General features: G+C 36.2%; 1 protein-coding gene across 1 annotated transcript in view; it reads right to left on the bottom strand.

Annotated features, from left to right (window-relative positions):
- Window positions 1-12732, bottom strand: part of MED13 (mediator complex subunit 13) — a gene marked incomplete at its 5' end in the record, with an annotated part of 86714 nt that overhangs the window by 37269 nt on the left and 36713 nt on the right. Inside the window, one exon of the mRNA XM_014458671.2 lies at window positions 10032-10715. Coding sequence (XP_014314157.2) covers window positions 10032-10715 — 684 coding nt within the window. The remainder of the gene's footprint in view (window positions 1-10031; window positions 10716-12732) is intronic.

The raw sequence follows: 12732 nt of genomic DNA, 5'->3' as shown, positions 1-12732 counted from the left end.
GCTAGGGCAAAATATGTTGTTTTTTGGCAATCCGCTCAGTTCCCAAGTTCTCAAGCACATTAACCTGACAAAATCCATTCACTTAAAGGAACTCTTAAATTTAACCTGTTCCAGGACAGGCACTCTCAAATTATGGGCTACATAGTGAGACAAGACTTCGCTTACACGATTTATACATTTACACAATGAAGAAGTGATTATCCTTTTCCCATTGCCATAGCAGATATATTTTAAGTTAAAAAATTGTAAAGGCCTGATTTGTGTTTCATGAAAATAACATTATTAAATTGTTAATTCAGGCAAGATGTTTTACAATAGCAGGTGAAGTTTCAGAGCAAGTACTTCAGAGGTGTTTTTCTAATCACATTGGAAAAATCAGTTTTTATAGTCTCAGTCTTCTGGTTCCACATGGAGACAGATAAGCATATTTCTCTGCACTCTCCTAAGATAACCAATAAAAAGACGAAGAATGACATAACAGTGAAGCTGGAAAGATGAGAACTAATAGAAAATAACAGAATTGAGAAAGCTAAACTCTAAGGCTAAGAGAGGGAAGATACAACAGGCTGACCTGCACCACAGAACCGTGGAAGGCATCAGGAGTTCTAGATCTCTCAACACCAGGGTGCTTGGTGAATGTGAATACAGAAAGATTTTTAAGACCCTTTTAGACTCCCAAATTCATGTTCTCTATGGTTTGCAAAGCTGAGATTCCCATGCTGCCAGAACAGTGGCAGCCAGGCTTCTAAGTCAGATCATGCTCAGAATCCTGCAATGACTATTTTCCTCTGAGTAAAAACCAAAATCCTTGTAAAATCCTACATGATCTTTGTCCTCTTTTTCTAACTTCATCTTCTATTCTACTCCCTCTCTCACTCATTCTGCTTCCATTGGCTTCCTTGATGTTCCTTAACACATTAAGCGCCCTGTCAGTCACTGGTGACTGACACTATTTTCCGTCCGGAAGACAAAACAGGCTGGGTGCTTAACATGTTAAACAGGCCAGACACACTCCTGGCTATTCTCTTTATTTGGAACATTCTTCCTCCAAATATCCACCTGGCCAACTACACCTTCCTTCAAGACTTTGTTGAAATAATCACTTTTTCTACAAGACCTTATTTAAACCTGCAATATGCCCAACTGCCTCAACACTCATCCCCTTTAGCCTGCTCATTTTTCCCTCCATGGCAGTTACTTTTAACATACTATAACTTACTTATGTTTATAGTTGACTGTCACTCCCACTAAAATATAAGCCCCTAAATCCTAGGGAGCTTTCTTTGTCCACTTAATTATCCCAAATGCCTGGCATGTAATAGGTGCTCAATAAATATTAGCTAAATAAATATATTAATTCTAGAAGCCACAGCAGATATGTTTGCATTAATAATTCTAAATTTTGAAGTAAACCATCTTTGTTAGAAAGTGATATTGCTGCCACTGCTTATCTGTCCTGAGTATTAAGATAAAAAATTGTTAAGAGAGGTAAGATTTGGGAGCCATGAAGGTATTTTCTAGCTTACAAATTCTCTGACATGGGTTATCACATTTTACTAACTTACTCACCAATGTCCAGCACTATAAACACTCTATACTATATACTATAAACTAAGGTTAAAATAGAGCCATTAATAGAATAACTGATAATATGATATTTGATAGTTCATTTAGAAAATATGTCATTGTTTTTCCAATATGCCCCTGATTTCCCCCCACAAATTCCAAGTCTACAAAAACTTTCTTCCATGGCAACATAGTGCTAACACAACTGTCATGGCAGATATGCATTACAATTAATCGTTAGAATAGTTCTGTCCTATAAATGAAGTTATTTCTTAAGAGTCACTTTGTACTTCACTGTATTAGATCCTAAAAAATTGTCTGCTGAATTATCTATCAGATACTAACATAAATCTTTTCAAGACAGTATTTCTATCTACTTGACATGTATTTTCTTACTAAATACTTAAAAGACCTCATGATAGGAAATGCAGGGTATGCTCTCTGACTTTGATGTAGAAATTATGGAAATGGTTTGCTAATAAAAAAGAAAGAAAGAAATGGTTTGCTAAGGTCACAGAGTTAGTACTGGAAAGATTTTAAGTATGCATATTCAAATAACTATTCATAGGGAAAAAGTATAAGAACACCCCCCACCACCACCACCACCCTGAAAGACACTACTATTCTGTCTAGAGGTAAAACAGTTTTTCATAATAAGTGCCCTCTGGCAGAAGCATTAAAAACTGCCACACTGTTTACATAGGTAGTTGTTAAACTAGTGTGCAGCAATATTAAAAGGACCAACCCTACTGCAGAGGGCTCTACTAAAAATAAAAATGAGTAAACCCAAATGCAATACCTAAAGACAACTTTTTCTTATTTTATTGAACTGGTTCTCACAGACAGTGGGATATGCAAAGAATTTAAATGTAATCAGTAATATCAAGAATATCAAATCACAATAAATTTAAAATATAAATTATTTACATTACATATCCTTCTATATTTAATAAGATATAAAAATTGTGACTTTTAAGAGATGCCCGATTAAAAAATCAAGTTATCATTTAGTCACTATCCAATTATATAGTATACAAATACTTCTGTGAACAAGACCACCACCTCTCCTTTTCTAAAAGAAACTTTCACATATAGCCAAATATAAAACTACAGATATAACTTCAATCAGATATAAAGCTAAATACAGCCAAACTGGAAGAGGATTAAGTACAGCCATCAACAGGAAGCTTTGCAAAGTCCAAAGCAAATTGAAATTACTTTTATATTATTCATTAATTTTATCTCCTTCCTTTTAATAAGACAACAGTAACACACTATCCTGAAATGTAGAGAATTTAGCATGGCTTATAGCAGCACGTTTTTATGCTTTATTCAATAAAAATTCTTCTGGACAAGGTATGACAATATTTTAGGATTAACAATTATAGAAGGAAATAAGCTACAGAAGGAAATGTTTAGGCACAGATAAATTTATAATAAATCTCAAAAGTCCTTTTTTTTTTAGTGGTACCTTTTCCAGTACCATCTCCAATATTCAGAATCAATTCTTAAACTGAGCCAAGCTACCTGTCAAAAATATAGCATTAATGCATTAATATAAGATATCAAATTAGGAAGACTTAATTAAAAGATTTAGACTACAGTAAATCAAAACAAGTTTATTTCATCATTGACTTCTATGAAACAAATTAGAAACTATCTTTTAGCAATCAAATAATGCATTCTATAATTATACACATACAATATAAATCTAGTGTATCACTAATACAACATAGGAGCTAGTTCTATTGATGAACATTATGGTTAAGATATCCTGATGTAGCCTTACTACCAAACAAGACATGGTAAGAACTATGACCAAGCACAGTTCTTTCTTTGTTCAGGGTTTAGAAAGGTTTTCCTCTGAATTAAAATAGTAGACTACTTTAAGTCAGCACAAGCTCTACTAAAACTAGTGCTAAACCCTTGAATAAAAACAACTGTAATTGTTTTTTGGCAGCAATTGTGTTACCTTTAAACTTATAAGGTCTTAAGCCACTATTCTGGAATAGATGTTATCATTAACTAATAGAGAAACTCCAAGTCTCATTTTTCATCATGACACACCAAACTACTAGGCAACACCCTATAGTCTATCCCAGTGATGGCGAACCTATGACACGCGAACTCATTTTTTTGGTTGATTTTTCTTTGTTAAATGGCATTTAAATATATAAAATAAATATCAAAAATATAAGTCTTTGTTTTACTATGGTTGCAAATATCAAAAATTTCTATATGTGACACGGCACCAGAGTTAAGTTAGGGTTTTTCAAAATGCTGACACGCCGATCTCAAAAGGTTCGCCATCACTGGTCTATCCATACCAAACTGCATAATACTTCTGAATCTCCATAAATGGGATTAAATTATTCCTACTCTGGCTCTGCATCGCTACTGTATTTTATATATACCTCTATCAAATAACTTAATGTTATTGTCCATTATACTACAATTTCATTTACAGCCAGGACTAAATTTATTTTATACCCCAACTGTGCTTTATAGCATCTTGCATATTAGAGAAACTTCAGTTTTTCAAAACTGATAAAGTATATCTTTGAGGATATAAATTTAAAAGGGAAGATAAACTTTCTAAAAAGAAAGAGTATAAGAGTTGCAACAACCCTCTAACTTCATTAAAATTAACTGTTATACATTTAAATACGCTTTCAAAACTCAAATATAGAAACAAATAATAGAAACTTATAATGGACTAGAGGCCCAATGCACAAAATTCGTGCAAGAGTAGGCCTTCCTTCCCCTGGCTGCCAACACCGGCTTCCCTCTGGCACCTGGGACCCAGGCGTCCCTAGCAGCCCCGGTTTTGTCCAGTCTAATTAGCATGTTACACTTTTATTATTATAGATAATATGAATATTCAAAGTTTATTTATATAAAATAAACTGGGCTTCTGAATAGATAACTCTACGACTAGAAAAGTGATATTACATCAATGGAATGCTTCTATAAAGAATTTAAGGTTATTTAAATGCCATCAAGAGAGCATAATCATAATTCATAGATTTTTAATGACAAACACCATCCAATTTTATCAACTGGCTTTGCTATATCTATAAGGAGATGCTGATTCTCATAAAATCCTATCTCAAGTAATATATTAGCAGGCACCTGAATTAGTTATTCCAACATGACACTTTTATATTTTATTTATTTATTTTAAAATATATTTTTATTGATTTTAGAGATAGAGGAAGGGAGAGAGAACTATCGACTGGCTGCCTCCTGCACATCCCCTACTGGGGATCGAGCCCACAACCTGACATGTGCCCTGACCGGGAATCGAACCAGGTCACCTTCTGGTACATGGGACAATGGTCAACCAACTGAGCCACACCAGCCAGGGCCCAAAAAGATACTTTTAACTATGGGGAAAAAACTTTTGTTTTAACATAATATGAGCACTGAAGACCATACCGGTTTGTGGGAAGGGGAAGACAGACCAAAATAGTATGGGGAATCTCTGTAGTGAAACTAATCAATAAATATTTTTGGCCTACCTAATTTAATAACTTATTCTAGAGTTCAAATTTCTCTAATAAGTAATGCATGACATTGAAGCACCTCAATACTATTAACATTTAGGCTAGATAATTCTTTGTTGTGGGGGACTCTCCTATACACTGTAGAATACTTAGCAACAGCCTTAGCCCCCAACTACCAGATGCCAGTAATACACCCCCAGTGTGACAACCAAAAATGTTCCCAGGCATTGCCAAATGTCACCTGGGGGTCTGAGTGGGTGGGGATAAGAAATCGTCCCAAATGAGAATTACTTTCATAGAATAACTTTAGGAAAATGGCAGATTCATCCAGATAATTAAAACATAAAATAAAAAACTTCTGCCCTGGTCGAGTAGCTCAGTTGGGTAGAGTTGTTGTCCCGATATGTCTAGGTTGCGGGTTCAATCCCTGGTCAGGGCACATACAGGAGTCAACTAATGAATGCATAAATAAGTGGAATAACAAATCAATGTTTCTCTCTCTCCCTCTCCCGTCCCCTCTCTTTCTAAAAATCAGTAAGTAAAAAATAAATGTTTTAAAAAATTCAAAAAACTTCTAATCCACCAAGTATAGAACATTATATTCCATAAATGTTTCTAAGTTCATATAGCAGCTAAGCTTCTGATGGTTGATTTCTTGTGATATTTACCATATTCTAATCTGCTACAACAATACAAAAACAAGGATTCTATCTAAAAGTGAATTGTGACATAAAACATATTTTAGTAGTATAACCAAAACAATACTCACATGAGACATAGAATTTAAAAAAACCTTTTATTCAATCTTGTCTTTCTCTTTATGAGGCAGAAAAAATGGTGACTAGGAACAAATAGAAGCATGTTTTTTTCCTTAATTTATATCATTCTATTCTGCGAGCTACTGTTCTACATTATGCTTCTCATTCTAATTCAGTGAGAAAAATGCCAAGGAATCAAAACAGATTCTAAGATTAAGCTGTATTAACTTCTCAGAGACCTTCATTTCACTTATAGATGCTCATGCACACAAGCAGCCAATACACTTATTTGGCTAATACAGTATGGCTAGAATTCTTGGAATTTATAAATATAATGTGCCCTCACTCTTTAAAGTTTTTAAAACTGAAAATATTCATGCCACTATATTTTAACATATAGTAAACTAGAGGCCTGTTGCACGAAAAGATTCATGCAATAGGCCTTCCCTTCCCCAGGCTGCCAGCACCGGTTTTCCTCCGGCACCCGGGACCCAGGCCTTCGCTCCGGCCGGAGCCGCCTTTAAGCCTTCGCTGCTCTGGCCGGAGCTGCCTTCAAGCCTTCGCTGCTCCGGCTGGAGCTGCCTTCAGTCTTCACTCCGCTGCTTCACACCTATGTATGCAAATTAACCGCCATCTTTGTTGGCGGTTAATTTGCATATATCACTGATTAGCCGATGGGAGGCATAGTGAAGGTACGGTCAATTACCATGTTTAACTATTATTAGATAGGATAATATAACCTAGAAGAAAAATAAATTTTAAAATCTTAAAGTAATCGATGGCCATACTGTCATTTCACTCATCCAAACTTTTGTTGATTGTCTACCAGGTGCCTAAGATTGCTCTAGAGTGTGTGTATTTGTTTAGGCTGGAGAAACACACTAAACGAGACACAATCCTTGCCCTCAAAGAGCTTACATTCTAATAGGGAAAAGACCATTAGAAAATGCATAATATAATTTCAGATAATAATATATATAGGGAGAAAATGAAAACAGTGTACAGGATAAGCAGTGATCTGGGGAGTGAGCAGAGGTCATAGTTTAGATAAAATGTCAGGGAAATACCTCCTGAAAAGGTAACTTTTGAGCAGGACTGAGTAAGAAAGCTGTCTGCCGCCCCCCCCCCCCCCCCCCCCCATCTATAATGCAATTCTGAAGGCCGTAAGAAATGAGCTTGGCTTTTGAAAGGCATAGCAAGAAAGCTGGTGTGGCTAAATCAGAAAGCAAATAGGAGAGTAGTAAATAAAAATGAAGAACTAGCTAGGCAGGACACTGTAGAATCTTACAAATAAGGAAAAAGAGTTTAGATTTTATTCCACATATAAAGGGAAACTACTGAAAGGTTTTAAACAAATGGAGTAATGTAATATTTAACTTACAATGATCACTGACTGCTGTGTACAAAATAAGTGTAGAGAAGTACAGAAATAAGAAGTCTGACAGTAGTTTCAGACAAGAGTTGAGGCTAGCTTAGACTTTCATATTCATCCAGCACAGATAATTTAAGAACTTTTCAGGCTTGTTTCCAAGACATCATTTGCTTTCATGAGACCTGCTGACTAACTACTAAAATTAAATAAGCTAGCTGTCTTCCATGATCATAAGGGTATCCTGAAGTCCCTCAATTTCAAATACAGATTAATTTTAACTTTAAAAAAATTATACTAGAAAACTTTTAAGATTCAAAGTGCTAGATGAAAAACACAAACAAAAACAAAAAAGAAAAAAAAACTACAAAGTGACAAAGCACACAGGTTTGTCTACTGAAATAATAATCAAAGTATTTTTTCTTAACAGTAGGGATAAGTGAGAGAGGCTATAAGTGGATCAGACATTTTACTTCGTTTCAGTGAAGCTCAAAAATTAATATAACACAGCAGAGAAAGTCCACACCCTAGAATGTGTAAGAGGCTATCAGCAAACTATATAAACAGGACAGCCAAACTGCTCAGACAACCAGAGAAAATCTGGATTTCTCTCTCTAGACAGAAATGAAAACTAAGAGCTGAAAATGGAAGAACAGGAAAGGTTCGTCTTATGAGAAAAATGAGCCCAGCTGGCATGGCTCAGTGGCTGAGCATTTATCTATGAACCAGGAGGTTGCGGTTCAATTCCCTATCAGGCACATGCCCAGGTTGGGTTGTAGGCTCAATCCCCAGTATGGGGCATGCAGGAGGCAGTCAATCAATGATTCTCTGTCATCACTGATGTTTCTGTCTCCCTCTCCCTTCCTCTCTGAAATTCATAATAAAAATATATTTTAAAATGAGAAGAAAAATGAATAAACTACCTGGTGAAGATCTAAGATCTGGCATCCTCTTCATTCTGGAATTTTAGGTACAAGGCCTCCCTTCCAAAACATCTCTTATTCCATTATCATAAAGCAAAGTGTCTGGAACTGATACATAGTATACACTAAAATATTTATTGAATGAATAATCAAGGCCTGCCAATTAACAAGGCTCTGCATATATACGCAAAATTTCCAATCAGCATCTCTATGCCCTCATTCTAAAATGTGAAGAAACAATAATCATAAGAAATATGGCAGCAATAATAAAGAAGAAGACCAAAATAAGGCAGGTACCTCTAATAGGGAAAAAATTACAGGGCATTAAACAAGAGGAGGATGCTATTAACAAAAAAGTTTACAGGGCTGGGCGGGGGGGGAATACATGAAAAATAAATATTACAACTTCAAGAAAGGTTAGAAGAAAGCTGAGAAATCCCCTCAAAATATAGAGGGAAAAAAGCTAGAAAATGAGAGAAAATATAGAAAGTATTCAATAACTGAATTATAAAGGTTCCACAGAAAGGGGGGTTGGGAGGACTGAGAAAATATCCAAGAAAAAGAGGCCTTCCCAGTGGCAAGACTAAAAAAAAGGAGGAGGAGGAGGAGAAAAAAGGAGGAGGAGGAGGAAGAGAAAGAAGGAGGAGGAGAAAGGAGGAGGAGGAGGAGGAGAAGGAGGAGGAGGAGGAGGAGAAAGGAGAAGAAGGAGAAAGGAGGAGAAGGAGGAGGAGAAGAGGAAGAGGAAGAAAGACTTCAAATTGAACCAACCCTTCTCAAATGCCCAGTATAAGAACTAAACAAAAGATCACTATACCTACACATATTCTTGAGCAATTTCAAAAAATCTACAGATAAAAATCTAAAACACTTATGGGACAGACAAGTGTAATTAGAACAACTATAAAAATAAAGGGAGATGAGAAAAAAAAAGTCTACTTCTGCCCAAGATATGTCAGATACAAAATGGACAAAGAAGGCTAACCATAGAATGGAGGAAGACAGCTATAGCACATCTAACTAATATAAGGTTAGAAGCCAGAATATGTTAAGAATAAATCAGTGGAATGGACTAAGAAATATGAGGTACAGGTAATTCACAGAAGAGGAAACCTAAATATCCAATAAGCATTTTAAATAATGCTTAACTTCATTAGAAATCTGGAAAGCACATATTAAAACAATAAGATGTCATTCTGAATACAGATTAGCCAAATTAAAAGTTTCATAATACTAAATACTGAGGAAAATGTAAAGAATAGCCATTCTCATATTCTGCTGGTTGATGAGAGTGTAAAGTGGTATAATTTGAAAAAGCAATCTGGCAACAATTCTTGAATATGGAAATACCCCATGGCCCAGCAATTTCACTTTAAAATGTATTCCTAGAGAAATTATTATACAAGTGTACAAGAAAATGTATACATAAAGTTCACTGCTACATCCTTTGTAATTCTGAAAATAACCAACATGTCCATCTTGAAGAGAGTGGATGGCAAATTCAAAACAAAGAAATACTACAGAGCAATTAAAATGAATAAATAGAGCTACATGTATAAAAACACATATAGAAATAATAACTACCAAATTCAGGAAAGGGAAGGAAGAATGGAGGAAGAAAGACAGTACATAAGAGTTCTAATTATATGGAAAATCCTTAAGTTGGTTGATCAAACAACTTAAATCTTTAAGTTGGTTGATGGATAAATGTTAATATTTTCTCCACTTTTTTGTGATTAAAGGATTTTATAATAAAGAGGTTCCCTTTGGACAGAACATAGTAAAAATAATACTCAAAGGATTTATTATTGAAAATCCTACCCTGAAACCAATTCTGGAGTCCTAATATTAAGAACTTACATCATTTTTCCACCCTTAGATTATAATAGTGACTATTAAAAAAAATACATACTCTGTAACTGATGTTACACTTTCCTGTCCAAAAGGTCCAACTGGATCATCCTTGAATTTATCACTTGGAAGTTGAGGTGGTAAAAACTCTACATCTTTTTTCTTTGGGACCTTGTAATACTTCCAGACTATATTAGCTTCATCTTCTTCCAAATTTACTGCTGCACCAACATATATTGTAGGTTCTACAGCTTCCTGGAATTGAGCTGGGAAAGCCTGGGATAAACTGTCTATCCTATCTTCCATTAGTTTAGAAGGAACCAAGGGATCCGGTGTTGGCATTTGATAAAAATGTTGACTTTGAGGAGTTGAAGGTGTTTTAGTCACTCCTTCATCAGCCACATCACATGGGTGAGGACTAAGTGGGGGTGGTTGAGGTGAATTTGCCATTTCAGTGCCATGCATCTGAGAAGTCTTTGCTACATCATTAGTTCGGATGTTTGAAAATCTCACTTGACTGTCTGGAGCAGATATCACAAGTCTTTGGCTGGCTGAATCTGTGTCCATGACAACATCATCACTAATAGATACACGATGGTGAAAAGGAGTCAGGGGGCGTTTCTGTGGTTTTTCACTCTTTTCTTGCTTTTCATTGGTCTTGTGCTTGGCAAGTACTTGTTGTTGTTGACTTAAAGATAATGCCTGTCCTGGTTGTCCAGAATTTCGTGGTTTAAGATTTTTGTGCCTGAAAAGAAAGGTTTAATATTTATAGTATCACATTATATCAAATATACAAGTTGACACTAGATACTTCAGATATTTGTTTTTTACATATAATCCTAAAATAAAATGATATGAAATTTACATGGGAAAAATACTTTGTCCAGTGACCTAAAACAAAGAGCATGCAGAGTCATAAAAGTCAATTCTCTCACAAAGATGGTTTGCCTTATATAATCTAAATATCTTAGTATCTGAATAAACAAAGATTCTACTTATTTTAAGATATAAAAATAAAAAAGGTTCTGAAATTTATTCATTTATGAATGTACCTGATATTTCAGTTATTACTTATAAATTAATGGCTTAGCTGACCTCAGTCATCCTCTACAATTCTACAGCAACTGGCTAGAAAACCTATTCTACTGAACTGAATTTAGAACAGTCTGGATAGTGCTAAAATTGACTGATTTATGGGCCCCACATTATACCAACTTTCCTTCTCCCAAAGTTTACCACTACAGAAAGAATCAGCTGACTGGAAAAAGAAAAGAGAAAATTCCTAAAAGAAATTTTTCTTCCTATTGTGAAACATTCCTAAACTGAAGGACTTAAAACTATACATCTAAAAATCTATTAATTTTGTTCACAGTTTAATATAATAGTTCTTTCAGTGAAGTAAAAATACTGTACACTTTGAGATTTCAAGCTCAACTGATACTGATGTATATAAAAATATTTTTTAGCCCTGGCAAGTTTGGCTCAGTGATTAGAACATGGACCCAAGGGTCTCAGGTTCAACTCTGATCAAGGGCACGTACCCAGGTTGCAGATTTGATCCCCGGCTCAAGTCAGGGCGCATGTGGAAGCAACCAATCTATGTGTCTCTCTCACATTGATGCCTATCTGTTTGTCTTCTTGCCTGTCTGTCTATCTCTCTCCCCTGCACCTTCCTCCCTTCCACTCTTTCTAAAAGAAAAGAAGTAAATAAAATAACCTAGAGTGAGGTTAACAAAAAAAATATTTTTAAATAAAAAAAAATAGAAAAATGTAGAGGAATATAGACTTTAAAGCATTCAGTATTCCTTAGGTCGTTTTAGTTTGCTTTTAAAATTTATTTTATTAGTGGTTTTGTTATATCAGAGATATAACCAGAAAGTTATTAAAAAGCATTGACAGGCACTTTTTTTTTTTTTTTAAAGAACCCTCTCTATTAAGGGAATGTGCTGAGACACGCTTTTGTACAAAGCCCTCCCATGCACCTTTTTGTGAATGGGAGGAGGGGAAAGCCTGAAAAGTTACCAAGGAAAAATATAGTTATGTCAAAAGATCACAGGAGAAATACACCACTACCCTCATACCAAAATCAAAGACATTATAAAAGTAAGAAATCCCAAAACAGTATCTCTCAAGAACACAGATATGAATCATTAACAAAATATTAGCAATCATTAATATAGAAAAGGATAACATACCATGACCAAATGGGATTTGTCCTATAATCCTATATAATAAAAAACTAATATGCAAATAGACCGAAGGGTGGAACAACTGGTTGCTATGATGTGCGCTGCCCACCAGGGGGCATGTGCGGAACATGGTGGGCATTAGCTGTGGTGGGATGGTGGAGCAGCTGAGCGGGGGCGCGAGACCAAGGTGGGGAGTTGGTCGCTGTCATCAGGGCAAGCCTCTGGTGGTTACTGAAAATTCTTTGCTCCCGCGTGCCACAGTCCTGCCCAGCACCGGAACCGCTGCTCACACCCACTGCCAGTACCAGCCCCGCTTGCACCCGCAGCCGGTGCCAGAGCCGCCGCTCGCACCCACTGTCCATGCCCGGCAACGGTCCCAATCACTCGGCACCATCAATGGGTGCAAGTGGCAGCTGCCGGTCCTGATCACCCATGAGGGCTTCTCCACCTTCCCCAGCTCCTGAGGGGCGATCGGGGCAACAACCACCACTCCTACCCACTGCTGGCGCCAGCCCACTCGCACTGCTGCTGGTGCTGCTGTGCACCTTCTGTGGGTATGAGCGGGCCAGCACT

The sequence above is a fragment of the Myotis lucifugus genome, unplaced genomic scaffold, assembly GCF_000147115.1.
Source record: "Myotis lucifugus unplaced genomic scaffold, Myoluc2.0 scaffold_99, whole genome shotgun sequence".
Lineage (NCBI taxonomy): Eukaryota > Metazoa > Chordata > Mammalia > Chiroptera > Vespertilionidae > Myotis > Myotis lucifugus.
The sequence above is the reverse complement of the archived record's forward strand: the minus strand, read 5'-3'. Positions and strand labels throughout refer to the sequence as shown.